Below are 20,606 nucleotides of genomic sequence, written 5' to 3'. Positions count from 1 at the left end.
GTGTTCTCAAATCGGCCTGTCACGAATTCCCTTCATTTGGCATTGGGTTATTCTTTGACAAAAGTAAATAATTGCGCAGCTCGGACTCTCATTTAAAGGGTCTTTACGACACCACATTTTCGCAACGCAACTCTTCCTGTGCACTGCCTTACCGTGCTATTCGTACTCCAAAAGCAGCACGAATTAATTTCATTTTGTGGATATTTTTCAATTAACCTTCTTTACTTACTCGAGAGCGCTATCATAGTCTGGGAGCTTTCGCGCTGTTGTTCAGTTGTTGACGTCATAAGCCACGACCCACTCCTCGCGTTATCGGCTGCAGTGGCTGCTGACGTTACTGGTTCGTTTGACGTGACGCGAAACTGCACTTCACACTAATTAACGTGCTAACACAAGCAAGCACTGCAAATTTAGTGAACAGCTTAGTCATGTCATGGGAGTGCTGATGAGATATGAGTGGCCGAATTAGGCGAAAGAGTCGGAATGCTGTTTGCACCACGGTCAATGCCTGTGTAGTGCGCTCTTTGCGGCATCGTAAACGCGGTCGGACGACGTGATCGACTATCGCAAGCAAGGTTTCTTTGGTGGTTAACACACTTCATCTAATCCTGGAGACAATTGTACTTACATGGAACCTCTGACAGCTCTTTTTTTTTCTGTAACTGACTGTCTATCGCTTTTTTCGTGAGCTTTGATAGTACAAATGTTGTTCAAGTCTCATCTTGCGCAAGCCTGATGCTTACGCTTAGCCAAACGGCTCTAACATAGGTGCACAATATTTTAACTTAACAGCACGACACTCCTAGATGGGCGATGCTCGAAGTCACGCTTGTTTTCTCCAAATTTCTTTACTTCTTTCTAGGCGACTCAGTCTAAAGCACACTTCATTCACAAGCTAAAAGAGCCTGGCAACGCTTTTTGAACCTTGGAAATACATCAGACCGCACGCGCGACAACGCCGTCATGAACACAAAAATCCAAATATAACAGGCTTCCAAGCAGAAACACATCGTAGAATTTTTGTTTACGAAATACTTAAGTGGCTCGTACCCTGGTCTGGAAACGCGGCGTGCGGTACAGAAAGTTAAGTGAGCTCGCCTCGCACCACTGCTCGCACGTTCGTCGTCTTATATGCCACAGCGCGTCTTATATGTGTCTAAAGTGTCGTATATGTGCCCTATAGAACGTCAAATTAAATATACGTCGTGATTCTTGTGATAACGGGCGACAGCTACAGCATGTGCTCTAGATGCACTCATCGGATGATTTAGGCAGGTCCACAGTTCTTTGACCTTCGATGCTCTGAAGTGTCCTGATATTGGTTGAGCAAGTGTTTCTCCCCGCAAGTGTGCTATACCTCAGGCAGTCCACATACACGGCACGACTCTGTTGCAGCATCGATTGCACTTATGAACCCAGAGTATTCACGTCTAAAATTTTTAAAAACTCCAAAGTTACACTGCGTCTAAAGCATCCGCATATAAATTATATGTTGTACTTCCAGTATTCGGTGGCCCTGGCCTGTTCGAGTGATGCCGACGCCGCAGTGCAATATACTGCTATCGCTGGAGTTCGGCTGACCTCTAGGCCAGTGCGGATCTGTGTGCTACAGAAGGCCTTGTCTTTGTGCACTGAATTTGTGCACACCTACAAGCTCAACTGAACGAAAGCGGAACTGGCATCGATCGTTCTTTTATTTTATTGTTCGAAGACACATAATTATTTATAGATTTTGTTTGTCATGCCCTCAAAGATCACAATGCGTGATATTTAAAGGAGGTGTGGGTATTGGTGAATGCTACGTAATTATTGTTTTGAACCGGCTAAAAGAGATCTGAAGGAAGCAAGTTTTGTTGTGGAGATGGAAACGGGAAGTGCAATCCTTCAAAAGTTGCACGTGTTGTTAGGAGACAATGAATGAAAAAATATGGGAGAAAGGCAAAGACGGTCGATTTTAAGAGAAGAAGAGTTGTTTGATCAAGCTGTAATCAAGCTAGGAGGGTCATGCAAACACTGAGCATGCATACTTTAGCTTCAGTCGCACCGGGGTATTGTAGGCGAGAAGCTTTAGTTAAAGTGGTGCTCAGGCTATGTTGGGCCTTAATAAAACCAAGAACACGATTAGAAGAATTCACAATGGCATTAATAATGGACCGATCAAGCTAGATCCGGAGAAATGTGTACACCTAAAGGCTTCCCCACATTAGCGGCTTCAGCTGTCTTACATTTAAGAACATAGCTATGTGGTGTATATAGTTACTTGGACTGGGAAATAAGATTACCATTGACTGAACGACAGCAGTCATTTATTGCACCATTATTTATATGTTTAATTAGTCCAAAGTCAGAGTGAAAAACGGAAGCAGCGTTTGTTGTAGTAGTAGGGCGCTGAACTACAATCTTCGGCGAAAATCTGTTTTTAGAAAGGTAAATAGCGGGATTTCTTCCATTTTAAACGGCGCAAAACAAAAAAAAACACGCGGACAGGGAAGAGCACAGGACCAGTGTTAACTGCCAACAACATATTTAATGAAGCCCGCACAAATGTGTGCACTATCCGCAATGGGCTTAAAGAGACGAAAGAAGAAAGGGAGGGCAAGTCATGGTCAATCGACTCTTAGTGCGCATGCGTCACCAATGTAAAACTATGCAAATGTGAAATACACGATATCGACAAAATCCAAACTGATTAAATTCCAAGGAACTTAAGTTCCTTAGAAGGTGTGGTTGGAACCACGGATTGTGCTTCTAGAAAGGCTCGTGCCAAACGCTCTCGTTTTTTCGGAGGCCGAGAACAGCGAGAATGTCACAGGCGCGGTTGCTTTGGGAACGTGGATGCTTGGACCATTGCTGCTCCTTCGCGAAAAAAACAGCGCATGACTTACGCCACACTGTCTCCCACACGACCCGGCTGGCCGGAAAGTCTCCCAATCTTTCCTTCCGTCTGGTGTGTACTGCAGCAGCGGCTCCTCTCTCACGCTACCCTCTGGACATGCTGAATCATCTAGCGGCGCTGCCGCGAGGTCCACGCGTGACCTCGGAGATGCGTGACGCGCTTGCGCGTAGCAACACTCGGAATTGCACCCTCGTGGGCCGTGTACCCAGTGGTAGAAATACGGCAACCAAAGTTGGCGTAAAAGAGGTTCATTTAGGAGCGCTGTATACGTATACCCAGTGCATTCGTGCTGCAGCTCACTAAACCATCGGACTGCTGTACTGCTGACATGCTGACATTGGTTCGATTCCGCTCAGTGCGGGACATATTTTAGAAAAAATGATTGCAATAGAGGCATGTTAACAGAGCCTATAGGGACACTGTTTTTCTATTCATGCTCGATAGTTTTTTCTATTCTATTCTATTCTATTCTATGCTCGATAGTTTTTCTATTCATGCTCGATAGTTTTGTCCAGGTGGTGAGCTTTCCTGTTGCAATAACAAGCGAGCATCAGCGTTGGCTGCGTTGGCAGAAGCTCATTCTTAACTTTTCGCCAGTCCTCAGGTGACGTCTATGCTTCCTACCTATGAGAGTCGGACGAGCGAGAATTTATGGTTTTGTTGTACTCAGGCCGTACCCCAACAATACGGCTGAGTCTCTCAGCTGCAACACTTCTTTGCTGTACCTCAAAGAAATATTTGTCAAGCTCTATCTTGTGGGGAAGGCCACTGCTATAGCTATATTTTGAATAGCTTTGAAGAGCTTTGAATAGGGCCTAAAGGATTTAGGTGTTCTTACAAGAAACAAGTTGATCGCTCTGGGCGACGAGAACGAAAACGAAGAATCAGAAGAATCTCCAGAAGTAATTGTTCAGGAATTTCAATATATCCTACATTATACCTCTCCCCTACAGGCCTAACATGAAGCCCAAACATATTGCAACCGCAAGAAACCCCACTTTTCTCACTTTCAGGAGGCACCGAAAAATAACCACATAATTTAAAGGCGAAAATAATATTTTGAAATAGGAGAATAAACTCTCTCTTGCACATAGATATCATACATTCGTCTATTATTAGCCAAAATGAATCTCTAAACTTAAAACGCGCCATAGTGACGTGAATGGCATGAAATGTTGCGTGTCCCACCCCGATCAGCCATAGCTTCCACTGTGCAAGTCGTTGAAGGAACGAAATCACCGCGGAGGGACCTTTGTCATCTCCATATTAATCGTCAAACCCACTCTTATGCTTTCTCGGTGAAGATTATCAATCATTTGTTGCAGTTCATCGTCAATGCTTCAGAACAGGACAATGTCATATGCAAACCGAAGGTTGCTCAGGTATTCACAGCTGATCCTCACTCCTGTGCGTTCCCAATCTACTAGCTTGAATAGCCTGCAGTGACTACCATTGAAGAAATCGTGCATCCTTGCCTAACCTCTGTCTTGAAAGGTAATTTTCTACTTTTCTTCTGGAGAACTAAGGTAGCTGTGGAATCTTTGTTGATATTTCACAAGATATTCACGCATTCCTCCTGTACTTATTGATTGCGCAGCACCTTCATGACTGCTGGTATCTCTGCTGATTCAACTGCCTTTTTAACGACCTATGAAAGCCATATAGAGAGGTTTATTGTACTCCGAAGATTTCTGAATAACCTAATTGATGGCATGCATGTGAGCCATCGTAATATACCTCTTCCTGAAGCCAGCCTGTTCTCTTAGTTTATTCAAGTCAAGCGTGGCCCGGATTCAGTTAGAAATTATCTTAGCGAGTATTTTATATAATACTGGAAGCAAGCTAATGGGCATATAATTTTTCAATTCCTGAACGTCTCCATTTTTGGGGCTTAGTCTAATTTTGGCATTCTTCTATTTCTCTGGGAGCCTTGAAGTTGTGAGACATTTCGTATAAAGGGCCGCAAGCTTTTCAAGCATGACCTCTTGTCCATCTTTGAATAAATCAACTGTTATTCCATCTCCACCTGCCGCCTTTCATCGTTTCATGTCGTCCAAGGCCCTTCTAACTTCATCGCTAGTTATATCAGGAACCCCTATACCCTACTCATCCCTACTTCCAATGATTGTACCGTGGCTGCTTTGGGTTCTGTACAGGTCCGTATAGAATGCTTCCAATGCTTTTGTTATATCTTCCAAATTACTGATTATACTATCCTGCTTATTTTTCAGTGCATACATCTTGGCTTGTCCAATTCCAAGTTTTCTTCTCACTTATTTCATGCTGTGCCCATTTTTTTGCTGCTTCCTCAATCTTTCCGACGCTATAATTTTGAAAACCCCTTTCTTCTTGTTTATCAGTTTTCAAAGTTCAGTGAATTCTATCTGATCTCTCGAGTTAGACACTTTCATGCTTTGTCGTTTCCTTATTAGGTACTTTATTACTTGGGAGAGCATACCTACTGTTTGCGTTAATGCCTTGCGTCTCACTTTAATTGCTGCTTCTCAAATCAGCCTAGTTGTGGTTTAATTCATTACCACTATGTTACCCTCACCTTCCTGTTCTAAAAGTTTTGTTTTTGTTTTTGTAAAGCTACCACTTGCGTGATCCCCGGCCTGCTTTTTCCCCACTTTTTCATTGAAGTCGCCCATCACTACAGCATTTGGATTTAGCACCTTTGATATTGTTAGTTCAACATATTTATAAAACTGCTCTATTTGTTCTTCATCATGACTGGAGGTTGGAATGTTGGGAACTAGAATACATGATCGCCTGTCAGCCTATAGAGTCTATACAGTCTATACACGAGTACGTTTATCTAGATCAATTACTCACATGCTACCCTGATAATGAGAATGATGTTTACAGAAGAATAAAAATGGGTTGGAGTTCACACGGCAGACATTACGAAGTCTTGAGTGCAAGCTTTCCACCGTCCTTAAAAGTGTACAATCATTGCATTCTATCGGTGCTAACATATGGGGCTGAAATTCGAAGATTAGCAACGAAAATTGAGAACAAGTTAAAGACCGTGCAAAGAACGATGAAACGAAAAGTATTAGGCGTAACGCTAAGAGACAGGAGGAGGCTGGTGGGAATCAGAGAGCACACGGGGATAGCCAATATTCTAGCTGGCATTAAGACAAACAAATGGAGCTGGGCACGGCCATGTAATGCATAGCGTAGATAACCGCGAGACTATTACAGTTAAAGATTGGACGCCAAGGGAAGAGAAGTGCTGTGGAGGATGGCACAAAATCAGGTGGGGCAATGAGATTAGGAAAGTCGCAAGCGCAAGTTGCCATCGGCTAGCTCAAGACAGGAGAATTGGAGATCACCGGGAGCGGCCTTCATTCTGCAGTGGACATAAAAATAGGCTGATGATGATGAACTGCACCTCTACTGAAAGAGAAGAAAGTGAACAGAGGGGCCTGATTTTTATTAATCAAATGGTACCGCAGTAGCTCAATTGGTAAGAGCATCGCACGCGTAAGGCGAAGACGTCGGTTCGTATCCCACCTGCGGCCAGTTGCTTTTTCATCCACTTTCATTCCCATTAATTTATCATTTCTTTAACTCAATTAGTAACTGCAAGCAGTTCCCTTTGCGTTCTCCTTGGTGTCTTTGTTTGTTGGCTTATTATAATACTACTACAGAAGACATTCAAATACATTTTGTTTTGGAACATTACTACAATACTGTCCTTTACACGATAATACATTTTACGACTTCTTTATAAAGCAAAGCCTCTTTGACGCTCTGCTGCCGAGGTTCACTAATTCTTGACGTAGTGAATGATCAGCAACTCCAGGGTAACGCACAGACATTACGGGCTAGTTTTGGCCTTTTGTGTTCTCCATAGAGGGTGCCAGGCTAAAAAATAATCTGAATTAGAAGCGAACAGGCATCGACGCAACCTTGCTGCAGTCGAGCGCGTGCATTTTCGCATTTTATGTGTGGCGTTCTACTGCTATATAGGAGATGAGGCTGATCACAAAATATAGCTGGTTTTTGTTCTCGTGCACCACAACATTTGTTCGCACCGCTATAAACCTTCCAGCGTGTGGATTTAGGCCTTAAATGGCTGCATTTGAATGGCTGGACACCGGGCATTCGCGCCTTTCTTCGTACTCCCGTGGTTAGGCGGAACTGCACCGCGTGTTAAACGAACAAATAAGAAATAAATCATATTTAGCAGCGCTAGTGGAAGGAGGTAATCAGGTAGACCATTGGCAGCTGTTGTCGTGACACTGACGGTGCTTTCAGTGATGTTTGATGGGTTCTGCTGCAATGCGACACTCAGGAGATGGCGGTGTGTAACGCCGCTAGCATGCTTTGTTTATATTGTAACGCGGGATGCACGGCTTAGAGATTACCTAAACAAATTACCAGGTTTCGTAATAAGAAGTACAAGGGCTCGTTTTATGTAATGGATGCACATCCTTTTGGTGGATCAGTTCCTCTGAGGACGCGTCTTCCACCGAAAGGAGACAGTGATGGCTGCGAGACTCAGAGAAGATGAAGACGACCATGCATACAGAATCTGAGACACAACGTCTCAAATTATTAACAGGACCAGTGAGGACGAGGAAGACGAGAAGTAGAGTCGCTCCGATAGCGTGATCTTCAGCAATAGAAAAAGAAATGTAGAGGACGAAGATGCATGAAGAAATGTGACATGGCGGCAGCGGCAGAGATCTACCTGAGGGTTACAGGGTGAAAACTGCGGTTGAGTATTTCGGAATTTCGCTATGAAACAGCATGCGGTATAACAAGAAAAACGACACTGCTCCATGATAAAGTGGCAGACTGTCATCGTCTATGAAAAAAAAAAAACATCTTACTTGCGAAGGGGATGGGTCTCCTGAAGCCAGTTCCAACTTCTGGCGTCAGGATGATAGCTCGGGGCATTGGCCACTAACAAAAGACATACGCCAGAGTTGCAAAGAACCTAGCTGTAAACAACAGTCGGCTTTTACATAATGTCTGCCGCTTCTCGGTAACCACAAGAATTCCTCCTTCAATACTCATCAAGACTTGAGCCAAAAAAAAACAAATTTATAAGACTTCTTAATATACAAAGAGTTTTAGAGACAAAAACCGTGCATTATTTAAGTACGTACGTCTGCATAAATTTTGAACATTGAGTGAAGCTGGGCCAAATGCCCATTGCCGTGAATTCGTGACCTTTCAGTTTTGATAAATGCAACAGTGCAATTAAGTTTTCTATTTTAGGCCTTTAATATAGGAGGAAAAGCGAAGTAAACCTTTAAGTTCGAAGCTTTTTCGAATTTATAAGAAATCGGGCCCCAAGGGATTAAGAAGTCCCTGAATATACCCAGAGCAATCGAAAATGCAATATCAGTCAAATGAAGCAAAGAAGAGCCTCGTGCTTTAAACTTTGTTTTGCTGTTTTGATCAGGCAAAAGAAATTCGTTTTAATAGGAACTACGTACCTATCGGCTATGTCTTCGTGCTCGTGAACACTGTGATTATTTAATTCTTACAATTCCAGTGATTTTAAGCACTAAGAAGCCAGGATGGGCTCTTTTGGGAGGATTCTAGCTCTGGCACTGGTGACAGCAGTTATTGCTTATTCATCGGCTCACAAGGTTTGTATAGTTTATATCTTACTTCTCGCTTGCATTACTGCGCGAAAAGCCCAATATTCAGGAAATAAAAGATGATTTTTTTCTATTACAGCAGTGGTATAAAAAGGTAACATTACAGTATAAGTAAGACCGCAAGATCACAAATGTTATTGTTAAATAATAATGCTGTCCAGAGTGCAGGAAAATAACGCAGGGCTCTTGCTCAATGTTCCATGTGATATTACAAAACAATAGCTTTTTTTTTTTATGAGAAGCAGTATACAAACAACTAACACATGATTTATCACGAGGTAAACGAATAGCCAGCCTTCTTGAAGCAGGGTGAACTGAAATGAAAAGACCAAAGTGAAGTTCACGCTTGTGCAAGCAACAACGTAATCAATGAGCTGGGTATAGCACTTTGCGGCCAGACAGGAAGAAGGACTCTGGAGACATGTTCGATTAACGGCGATGTGCTTTTATTGCGATTGCTTGATCAGGAACTCAGTATAGTATGTTGTGTCACCTTTTCTCGTCTTATGTCTGTGTATGCTCCAGCGCGTCTAGCTAATTATATGAGAACTCCACTTTAGACGTTCTGAACTGGCGAAGCTAGTTCTTATTTTAAGAATATTTTTCTTATTATTATTACGTGAAAAGGAGTAGACGTCACCATTACAGGTGAGTAAACATACGTTTTATTTTCCTGACAATAAAAACACAACAACACGGAATTCTACGGAAGAAATATTTACCGTATATAAGCACAGGAAAAAATGTTGACCCCTGTGAGCCTGTGGAGAAGAACACTGGCTGTCCACAATTCCTTTCCTATCATCCACTGTGTGACACTTCAGGTATTCCCGAAGCAGAACGAAATGCTATAGGAGAGCGATAAAGTATCCTTTATATTATACGATAGGCTGTTTCCAATCAGTTTTTTTTTAAACGTTTATAGCTTTGTGTGTTCTCTTTATTCCGACATGCAGTGTACCCTGACCGGCCGCTATGGTCCATACGAAGGAGATTTTACCCGTGAAATGCGCGTCATGCAAAGACAGGTTCTGAGACGCCACAACCATTATCGCCGCTTACATGGTGTTCCCATCCTTCGACTGAACAAAAAGGTGAGCGTCATTGGCAATATTATGTACACCACAGTTCATGAGAATGTATGGCGATGCCGCCCAGGTGGCAGCGCGGAATCATTGACGCGATAAACCATGAACACCAGAATAGACTAAACCTAAAATAGCGCATGAAGACGCGGTCAAGACTGAACACAGGCGTTTACCAACAAGTGACGTGAGAATGAGAATTCAAGCTCTGCATATGCCCGACGTGAACGTCATCGAGGCGTTCAAAAACGAACAATTTCCGCCAGTCCTTTATCTCATGTATTGAGCCTGTCAACTCAGTGTTTCCGGCAACGTTGCTTCTCCCTTCCTCAAGCTATAACAGACGTGTCACTAACGCAATCGACACCCCTCTGCTTGATAAGGAAAACTTCCAAGAGCTCACGTGCCACAGAGTCTTTGCTCCGACCTAACATCTTTATCTCACCAAACAATGGCACGCAATAGCAACTGCCGCAATGCACTGGAAGATGAGCGTTTCCCTTGTGAGTCATTGCACACGTCATGTCGCAGCCATCTGGCTCACCGTAGGTGTGGCCTAGTGCGTGCCCCATAGGGCACGAGGCGGCGCAGCCAGTGGGGAGGAGGACCGCCACGTAATGAGCGCATAAAATGAGCGCGCTGCTTCCTGCGCGTCAGAACACCGTATAAAACACCGAACCAGCAGACAGTTCTTCAATGCATCATGACGAAAACATCAGTCGAGACTACGTCACCAAACGACACCAAATCGAGACCATTTCAGGCGATACAGGCTGTGAATAACAACCTGAGCAGGGCAACTGATAGACCGGCTGACCTGAAAAAGAAAGCTGTTAGCGTATTAGGGGAGCAGAAACTGCGGAAACTGTCTGCGACTATAATGTTGTCGCATATCCAAACGTGAGCAGTCGTAAGTGCCTCTGCCGAATTTTTTTAGCACTCTCTCCTGCACCGCAGGTCTGTACGCAGCCACTGGAGAGTTAGTGTCAGGTGTTAGTTGCAAGAGGCACAAGGAAAATAGGGGCAAACTGCTGCTGCCGCAAGGCCGGTTCCTGCGGTGGTGAGGGAGCGTCTTGTTGAAACGCAGTGGGAATCTCTAATTTCGTTGGAGCTGGATTAGTATAGCCCCTTGGCTCTGGTGTTTTCATTTTTTTTCCGGTTGCAGACGCCACTTCGACCCTGAAAATGTATTGACCTCGACGAGGATTCGAACTTCCGATGCCAGCACATTAAAGAGTCTTTAGTCTTACTTTGTCATTGGTTAATTATATGCTCTTTTCTTTTATTTTCGATTTTGTTAACCTACGTGCGAGTGGCTTTGACTGCGCAGCATTGTCCGCGCACCTGCTCGTCTCCATCGCATACCTTTCTTCATATATGTCTCTCTCCCTTTCTATTTCCCCTTTTTTTTTGTCCCAACGAAGGGTAGCCAACTGGACTCTTGACTGGTTAACACATCTACCTTTTTTTGTTACTTTCTCGCTCTTGTTCACCAACTTTGGCACGTATTTAGATTCCTTGCAAAACAACATTCGTACGTTCTATCGAACTGCTAAGCAACATTCTGCGGACATACGCGCTCTTCATGCGATTTAAGTAATCATGGTTGAGGGTTGCTGTATTTGCGCACGCACAATTTCCATACAATCTGGACTTAAGGGTCTAATCAGGCGCAATATTATTCTGGTCCTGTTTTTGAGTGTGCCCCTAATATAGATCTTTATTTTCCACAGCTAAGCCGCATCGCACAAGGTTGGGCTCAGCACTTGGCGGATGCGAAGGATTTGAAACATCTTGACAGGGAATACGGGGAGAACCTCTACGCCGGAACAAGTGGAGCGTCGAACGGTAATATAAGATTGTTCACAAAAGCGATTCATTGTTTTACTCCCAATTTTAAACATTTAAAAAGGAACTATCTCATTTTTTTCGCTATAGACAAATGTACATCATCCTCTCTGTTCTTCTGACAGGCAGAACGTTTGTTGTTCCTTTGTTCTTTTGTTGTTGTTTTGCTCTAGTTTTCCTGTTTTCGAAGGAAATAATTAAAGACCAAAATTACCAAGTGTTTCACGTCTTAGCTCAATGTCAACCATAGTTGTTCGGAAAGTGTGGCATAGGAAGCGACTTTAAGCACTCTTTCCTTTTTTTGTGCGTATGTGTTTGTGTATTTAACATGAAGAGGTGAGTCAGTCAGGGCCGTAAATCGAGCATGGAGCCGCAGTGAACAGTCCAGTGCGAAAGCCCTCTGCTATAGGCTGCATAAGTGCAGCTATACCTAACCACTCATGCTTAAGAAGAAGCAAGTTCATCACAGGTCGTGTTCACGCATACTGAGAGAGCATTTTATAACTCCCTTACGCAACTTTCAAGGCGTGCTATCGTTCACTCGAGCGCTTCATGTCTGGCCTTTACGAGCAAGTTCAATCTATGCCATGAAAATGTCCAGTCAGGGGGAAAGTTACGAAAATAAGGGAAAGAGGCATAAGCGCGCCAGTGTTGTAGCATACTTTATATTCTTGTTTATTTTTGTGCCACTACCTGTGTTAACTATCCAAGTGCACACATTCGCGAAATACTGACGCTGTTATTTGCAATGTAGCTTCAGAGCTTGCGAACACGTTACGACAAAGCTCATCTCATGACTTTCCTTTCCTTTTTTATTCATCTGATGTTAAAGGACAGGTTGGAGCCTTTAGGCGACAGCGGCTACTCTTTGTCGCTTGGCAAAATGAAATATTGCAATGAAATTTGTTTGAAAATTTGACAAAAAACATTTGAAAAATGTAGTCATTCAGTAATATCGCAACGTTCTGTACACTAGCCCAGGGACCCACAGAAGGTGAACATGTATACAGTAGCATATGTAAACACATGTGCTTCGTAGTTCCCGAGAAAGATCAGTCTCAGAAACAAATGCACAGACCCAAGTATACCCATACATATACTACATACGTGTTTGCTTGTTTGCTTGCTTGTTTGCTTCTTTGTTTGCTTGTTTGTTTGCTTGTACTGTCAGCCCAACGATGGACCATTACAGGAGTGGATAGAAATACAACAAAAAAGATAGAAAATATCGGTACATGTAGAACAAAAAACACTACCATAGCAGTATCTGTAAAAAGTGACATGCGGCGATCAAAAACAAAACACTCGCAGTATGCGCATCAGAAACAGATGCTATGATGCATTCATATCCGGCAAATAACATTCTCCAAACCAGCAGTAAAAGCACTGACAGAAGAACATGTGACAAGTGGACTGGGTAATTCATTACATTCTTTGATCGCCCTCGGAAAGAAACTATACTTGTATATATGATTCCGCGTAACTGGCGGCTGTATGTATAAACTGTGCTTGTGTCTGGAGCGTTGATCTGGTGAAATTCTACAGAAATCAGTGAAATTAATTTTAACTTGGTTATGAATAATTAGGTATAAAAATTTCAGTCGGTCAAACTTAGTCCTTAGTTCTAAAGCGGAGAGGTTTGCACGTCTGCATAGTTTAGTAGGAGCGTGCACGCGCTGATACTTATTAAATATGAATCTGGTGGCGAGTCATTGAACTCTGTCCAATTTATGACGGTTGGTTACAGTGTGTGGGTCCCATACAATGTTAGCGTACTCAATAATTGGCCTTACTAATATCTTATATGCCAAGATTTTCACTTCAGGAGTTGCGCGGTACAGTATTCGCCTGAGACCCCATAAGACTTTATTTGCCCTGCTACACACCTGATTGATATGCGTATTCCATCTCAAATCTTGAGTAAATATTAGTCCTAGATATTTATATTCTGTTACTCTTTTTAGTTGGTGTGGACCGATGCTGTATTTTTGCCGCAAACTCACCTTCTTTCTTGTTACGGCCATACAAACTGATTTTACTGGGTTCAGTGACATTTGCCATTCATCACACCATTTTAATATTCTTTGTAAATTGTTGTTAAGATCTAACTGGTCACTTAAAGATTCAATCCTATTGTAAATAACGCAGTCGTCTGCAAACTACCTTAGTGGAACAGTTATATCAGAAGGCAAATCATTAATAAATATAAGAAATAAGAGAGGACCCAGGACACTACCTTGGAGTACTCCAGACAAAACCAGTTTGGTCATGGATTTAATTTCATTTATTTCAACATACTGCTCACGAGACTGAAGGTAGGATGTAAGCCACTTCGTAATATTTGGATTTATAAATATTTCATTCATTTTTAACAGGAGTTTAGGATGTGGTCCTTTATCGAACGCTTTGGCGAAGTCTAAAAAAATTAGGTCGACCTGTCCTCGGCAATTTAATGTTTGTGAAAGATCGTGAACGGTTTGAACAAGCTGCGTTATTGTAGACAACCTCTTGCAAAAACCATGTTGTGCTGGTGATAAAAATTGTAAGCTTCAAGGTAATTTGACACATGTTTACAAACTATATACTCAAGCAGTTTGGAGCAGGTACTCGTAAGATAAATAGGCCTGTAGTTTCCTACCTCAGATGTGCTCCCACTTTTGTGAAGTGGAATTATTTTAGCTTGCTTCCAGGCTGTAGGAAATGTTCCCTGGGTGAGCGAAGATTGAAAGACTACGGTAAGATATTTAGCAAACCACGGAGCATGCCTACATAGGAGCTCATTCGGGATGCTGTCGGGGCCGGGGTATTTCTTAATGTTAATGCCCAGACGAAGTTTCAAGACTCCTGCCTTGTTGATGAGAAGGTCAAATGCTGAAGAGTGGTCAGAGGTGTCATAAAGTACGGAAGTGTGCCATCATCATTGGTGAACACGGAGGAAAAAAGGGAATTGAAATTTTCTGTACGTTCTTGGTTAATCCTTTCATCCTCATATTTATGTTTTTTAGAAGGGTTCACATATCTCCAAAATTTACTAGGTGCGTTATGACGGAAATTTTTCAGTGTTACATTAAAGAATCTCTCCTTGGATTCCTGGATCAGACGGTTTAAGTCGAGCCTCGTGTTATGAAACAAAGTCTTGTTTTGGGTGCTAGGATCTCGAGAACAAGCTTTTCGTTTCCTTTCTATCCTCCGTTTGACGTGTATTATTTTCCTTGGGTTATTTCGTTTGCATTTTTTGACGCCTATAGGGATAAATCACGTACTGCAATGCATCGTAACATTGGCAAAAAAGTCCCAGAGATCGTCAGTGCCACCATTGGATTCATAAACAGACATAAAGTTATCAAACGACCTTTCAAGGTAATCCAAGACACTAACATCATCAGCAGCTTGAAATTTTAGATATTGGATGTTTGAATCCTGGTGCAAAGGGTACGATGACATGTTCAAGGACAGAATAACCATTATGTGGTCAGATAGCCCTTCATCAACAAGACAGTCAATCACATGCGGTGTCAAAGCCCATTAGAGATTAATATAAGATCAAGTACAGATGACCTTGTTGCACACACCCTAGTATATTGGTTAACAAGCTGGGTTAAATTGTAGGAATATATTAAATCCATAAACATCTCAGAAAATGTAACATCTGTGTCTCCGGCTACATATGAATCCCAATCAACAGCCGGGAGATTAAAATCACCTCGTAACAGTATGCTATCTTGCTCTTTCACGTGCGTTTCCATGAATTCTCTTAGCAGCAAAACGTGTTCTATTGGAGACTTTGGAGGCCTGTATACCGCTCCGATGAATACAGTGCGATTATTCAATTTTGTAGTAATCCATACAGCCTCAATATTTCCTGGTACTTCAAAAGGGGAAAATATGATATTTCGTTTCACCAAAAGCGCCACACCTCCGCCTCTTCCATCTCGATCCCTCCTAACCAGCGAATATCCGGGTGGCGCGATTTCGCTATCGAGTATATTTTTATGCAACTAGGTTTCAGTGATTACAGCAATGTCAGGTGCGTGATCAATAGCTAGAACTTCAAGCGCATGCACTTTCTTTATCAGGCTTCTTGCATTTACGTTAATTATTTTGAAACCCGTATGTTGGCCCTGCATGTGTCAATTATCACATGCTCCTGAATCAGTTCGCAGTTTGCACCTTTTCTCACGTTCTTCATTCCAGCTGTACAGCGTATTGTTTACCTTTAATTTAACAAAAAGAAGCTTTACCTTCTTTCCTGCCTTCTTCTCCTCACTTGCCGAGGCCAATAGCTTTTTTTCTTGTTCCCTGTACTCTTTTAGCGAAATCTTCACTTACGCTGTAATCCATGTGTTTCAGTTTTGTGCAGTTCTGCAAAACTTTCATTCTATCCCTATAGTCTGCCACCCTCAGGATGACTGGTCGAGTTCTACCAGAAATCTTCTTGCGTAACCTATGAATTCTTTTAATAGAAGATACATTCACTTTCAGAGTAGCGCTGAAGATTCCGTCTTTTACTTTGCTTAATAGGGTCTCTTCGTTTTCATGTTCCTCCTCTTTAATTCCTCTAATGATAAGATTATTTCGTCGTGAACGATAATCCAGATCATCCAGATGTTTCACCAGACTAGATGTTTTAACGCTGTGGTCAGCTACAATTCCTTCAAGAGTGGTGAACCTGTTCCGAGTCTCATCTAAGCTTTGTACCTTACTCTCGATAACAAGAAGCCGGTTCTGCATGTCTACGATTCTTGTTTCAAACGAGTCTTGCTTGTCTTGAACCGCAGTGAGTTTAGACAAAATGTCTTTCTGGTTTTTGAGCAATTCCCTGCACATTACTTCTGTTATTGGTCCTGAATTTTCCCCACGTCCCCAGAGAGACTCAACAACAGGCCCGCAATAGAAAAACAGTCGCATATACAGTCAACGACAACCTGTGGACACGGCAGCACTATAAGACCAAGAACATCATTATGGAAGCCATTTTTTCGGTTACCAACCTGCATGAACAGCGGCACGTCAGGCGACATTGTCACGGTGGTGCTGCCGTGTCCCCTGAAGCTGATAGGCGATGGGCATGCTTGTATAGCATACAGCTGATCCCTTCTGGGCATGCGTCCTGACATCATCGCGCCCTCAGATGGTGAGCCGAAAAGACCATCCACATGTCGATGCCCCTGGATACAGGTGAGGTCAGCAAACTGGCCGAAGTAACCGTCCACGCAGAAGTGTCGCAGCAGGCCATTATCGTAGCGAAGCGTGATGTTTACAGCGTCGAAGGGTTTCGGAGCGCCTCCAGCGATGAAACTAAGGCACGCGCAGAGAAGCTGCATGAACAGCCGCACGTCAGGCGACATTGTCACAGCGGTGCTGCCGTGTCCACGTTCTCCAGATATTTTAACAAACTGCTTTCTATTGTAAATATAGGCTTGCAGCCATCTAATTACTCGAACTTCAGGACAAATATCAAGATTCTCCATCTTTTCAATCAGCTTAGCATCACTAAGTATTCGATGCTTTTGACAGGTCTATTGCGATAAAATCGATAGTGGACTTGTTCTTTCAGACTAATAGCTGTGGCAAAGTTGTAGACGGTTTCAAAAAGCTCAGTTACTCTTGATGAGCGTCCCCTAAAATCATCCTGCTTATTATAAAAAAAATACATTACCTTCAATTTATTTCACTAGGTTCTTCAATATTGCATGTTCTACATTTGTCAACCTAACAAGCACAGACATACAGGGCGTTTGTTGTTGTTGTTGTTGTTGTTTATACAATTTTTTTATTAAAGAAACACAGTGCCCTTCCACTCTGGGAAGAAGGATGACCAGCGAAGCTGCGTATGTGGGCCTTTTAATGGCGAACTGCACCTCCGCCGCGGATCGGCCCGGCATTTCACTATCTTTGGGGCCGGCCTACTTATGGGGAGTGCTTAACGCCTGCTTCACCTCCGCCGTGGGTCGAGTTATGTTTGTTGCGTGTTGGGCGTGCTGTGTTGTATTCCATGTAGGCTTCGAAATTCATTTTCGTTTCATTATTTATGATACTACGCAGCATTTGTAAGTGGTGCAAACTGCGGCGGGACTGAAGGGTTTGCAGTTCAGATTGCCTTAGTAGGTTAGTGACGGAAACGTGTCTTCCGTATGCGTTGAAAATAAATCGAAAAGCTTTCTTCTGCACTCCCTCGATATGGTTTATGTTTACTTCGGTTCGTGGATCCCAAACGACGTCAGCATATTCCAGCAATGGGCGTATTAGTGTTGCGTAAACTGTCAGCTTCGTTTTTCTTGTGCGGTGCTTCAGAAGATTTCTTAATAGCCAAAGCTTATTGGACACCTTTGAGACTATGTGCCCGATATATGAGCTCCAAGTTAGGCTACTGTCCAATACGACCCCCAAATATTTGTATTCGTTTACAGGACTAATAACTGCGCCATTAATTTTGTATGTTTAATTGAGAAAACACTTCCTGTCCGTTGTGGTCGTTATAGAAGACTAGATGTACTTAAAGTCATTTGCCAGTCCTCACACAAATTTGAAAACTCTGATAGGTGGGCGCTCAGTATGCAGTGATTCCCCGCGCTTTGTAGAGGTAGATATACAACACAGTCGTCTGCAAAAAGACGGCAACATACTGGTGATTGAAAAGTCAAGTGATTCAAGTAAATCATAAAGAGTAGGGAACCAAGCACGGAGCCCTGGGGGACCCCCGAGAGAACTGGAGCAGGTGGTGAACTCGAACCGTATATTTGGACGTATTGGTGCCACTCAGAAAGGTAGGAATCAAGCCATTGAACAAGGTGGTGGTCTTGTAGCAGATGCCGGAGTTCTAACATCAGTTTACCATGTGAAACGCGATTAAAGGCCTTTGCGAACTCGAGGAATATTGCATCTATTTGCCCATCCCGATCTAAGCCTGAAAAAAAAATCATTAGATGTGTGAATAAGTTGGTTACAGTGGACATACCGCGACAAAACCCATGTTGGCTACTGGAAAAAAAGTTGCTACTTTCTAAGAAAAAGCTCAAGTGCTTGAAAATCAAATGTTCCATAACCTCACCCGAACTACATAGAAGTGAAACTCGCCTATAGGTACTTACACAGAGTTTATCGCCGGATTTGTGAATGGGGATAACCTTTGTAACCTTCCAGTCAGTAGGAACTTCAGAATTCAAGAGGCTTTCGCTATAAATGATCGCAAGGTATTTAGCACACCACTCTTCATATCGTATGAAAAACCTATTAGGAATTCCGTCTGGTCCTGCCGACTTCTTTCCGTATAAATTGAATAGGGCGGCAAAAACCCCTTCGACGGATATTGATAGGTCTGGCAAATTAAGCCAAGGTGACCGAAATTCAACGCCGCGCCTACTGTCCATTGAAGACACTGAAGAAAAGTAATTGTTGAAAGCTGATGCAATGCAACAAGGATCAATATTTTCACTTTCATTTGATCGAGTTTTCCTACTGGGTCCGTCTTTTGTGTCAAGTGTCTACAAAATTTTGAAGGGTCAGATGTAAGAAAGTTATGCATTTTGACATTGAAAAAGTTATACTTAGATTGTTTTATTTTCGCGCGTAGCTCGCTACGGAGGGCCTGCAATGGAATATGGCTTGCTCTCGATCTTGAAGATCCTAGCCACTTGGTGCGACTTTTAAGCTGCAGCATATCACTTGTAATCCAGGGACTAGTGCGATTAATCTTTTTAAACTATAGCGGCACGTACCTTGTGATACATTCTTGTGGAGTAGATTTAAAGTGCAGCCATAAGTCATTAACATTCATGAGACCACTCGCATGCCTTCCAATGAATTCGTCATAGTCTTGCTCCAATAAATCTAAAATACTTTCATCTAGGGCCTTGCTAAAATCAAGAAACGGGTTTCTTAGTTCATGGGCAAGCGGCCGCCCCATGTTACTTTTAAAGAGCACTGCTTCGTGGTCCGAAATTCCCGGTACAATGTTGACGGAAAAACCAAGTCTCTTATTGGCATCTGTAATAAACACAAGGTCAAGAATGGAGGATGCACCCGATTCAATACGTGTCGGCTCTCGCGCAATCTGCTATAAATCATATGCAAAGGAAATGTCAAGCAAAAGATCAGAATTTTGACATGTAGGTATGGAAAAAAGTAGCTCCCAGTCAATTTTGTCAAGTTTAAGTAGCCACACATTATGACATGAGTGCATCGCGCGCGGTGTTCCCTTAAAAGAATGTGTAACTCTTCAAGAACCGAAACGCCCGCGTCAGGGGTTCTGCACACGAAACCGGCAAGAATGCTCAAATTGTAAAACCGAAGAAATATTCCAATCATTTCGACGCCCGTGTTGTGCGGAATAACTGAGTAGTCTAATCCCTTCTTTATCCCTATAGCCACGCCGCCACCCCTCGTACAGCGATCTTGTCGTACTATGTCGTAGGTGCTGGGTATTACTTCTGTATGTGGAATTTTTTCGTTCAGCCATGTTTCAGTTATTGTAACGTCTGGATCGTGTGTGATAAGCTTCTAGTTCATCGCATTTATTCCATATGCTTCTGGCACTGAGATTTAGCAAAAAAACATGCCTGCAGTGGCACGGGCGCCTAGGAGTTGGCTGAGCATTCCCGAAGTCTGCGCATGCCTGCCAGGTCTGCCAGGACCCCTACAAGCTGGTCACGGAGCGCTAACAGGCACCCGTTCCTCGCGAGTTTCATCCCATCGAAACAGCTTTCCATTGGTCTTTATCTTGTCAAAGAACAGAGCGACCTTATCACCGTTTGCATTTTGCTGCTGGGCGCTTGTCCAAAGCTTCTTGCGTATGGATTGAACCCGTGGTGAAAAGTCTTCCGAACTACTGTAATCCGTCCCTTTTAGATTTCGGCAATTTCGAAAGCTTCTGCTCTTGTCCCTTTCATCCAACAGTTTAAAGATTACTGGGCAACATTTGCCCTCTGCGGGTTCTCCAATTCTGTGCATTCTCTCGATGGCAATTTTAGACAGATTCAGTTTGTCACCAATATTAGCATAGCATCACGTATGGGGATCGCTTAACGCCTGTTTCACTTTCGCCGCGGGTCGACCCTATATTCTGCTAACTTAGAGATCAGCCCACGTATCGGGAGTGCTTAACGCCTCCAGCTTTTCCGCCGCAAGTCGGCCCGGCATTGCACTATATTCGGG

At 43.0% G+C, this 20,606-nt stretch overlaps 1 protein-coding gene across 3 annotated transcripts in view; it reads left to right on the top strand.

Moving 5' to 3' along the window:
* The window catches only part of LOC126522185 (Golgi-associated plant pathogenesis-related protein 1-like), a 42,546-nt gene that overhangs the window by 18,487 nt on the left and 3,453 nt on the right, over window positions 1-20,606 (top strand). For all 3 annotated transcript variants that reach the window (XM_055066418.1, XM_055066417.1, XM_055066419.1), the window contains 3 exons: window positions 8,412-8,508; window positions 9,477-9,614; window positions 11,339-11,453. In XM_055066418.1, coding sequence (XP_054922393.1) covers window positions 8,437-8,508; window positions 9,477-9,614; window positions 11,339-11,453 — 325 coding nt within the window. In that variant the 5' untranslated portion in view covers window positions 8,412-8,436. The remainder of the gene's footprint in view (window positions 1-8,411; window positions 8,509-9,476; window positions 9,615-11,338; window positions 11,454-20,606) is intronic.

The sequence above is a fragment of the Dermacentor andersoni genome, chromosome 6, assembly GCF_023375885.2.
Source record: "Dermacentor andersoni chromosome 6, qqDerAnde1_hic_scaffold, whole genome shotgun sequence".
In the NCBI taxonomy this organism is placed as follows: Eukaryota; Metazoa; Arthropoda; class Arachnida; order Ixodida; family Ixodidae; genus Dermacentor; species Dermacentor andersoni.
The sequence above is the reverse complement of the archived record's forward strand: the minus strand, read 5'-3'. Positions and strand labels throughout refer to the sequence as shown.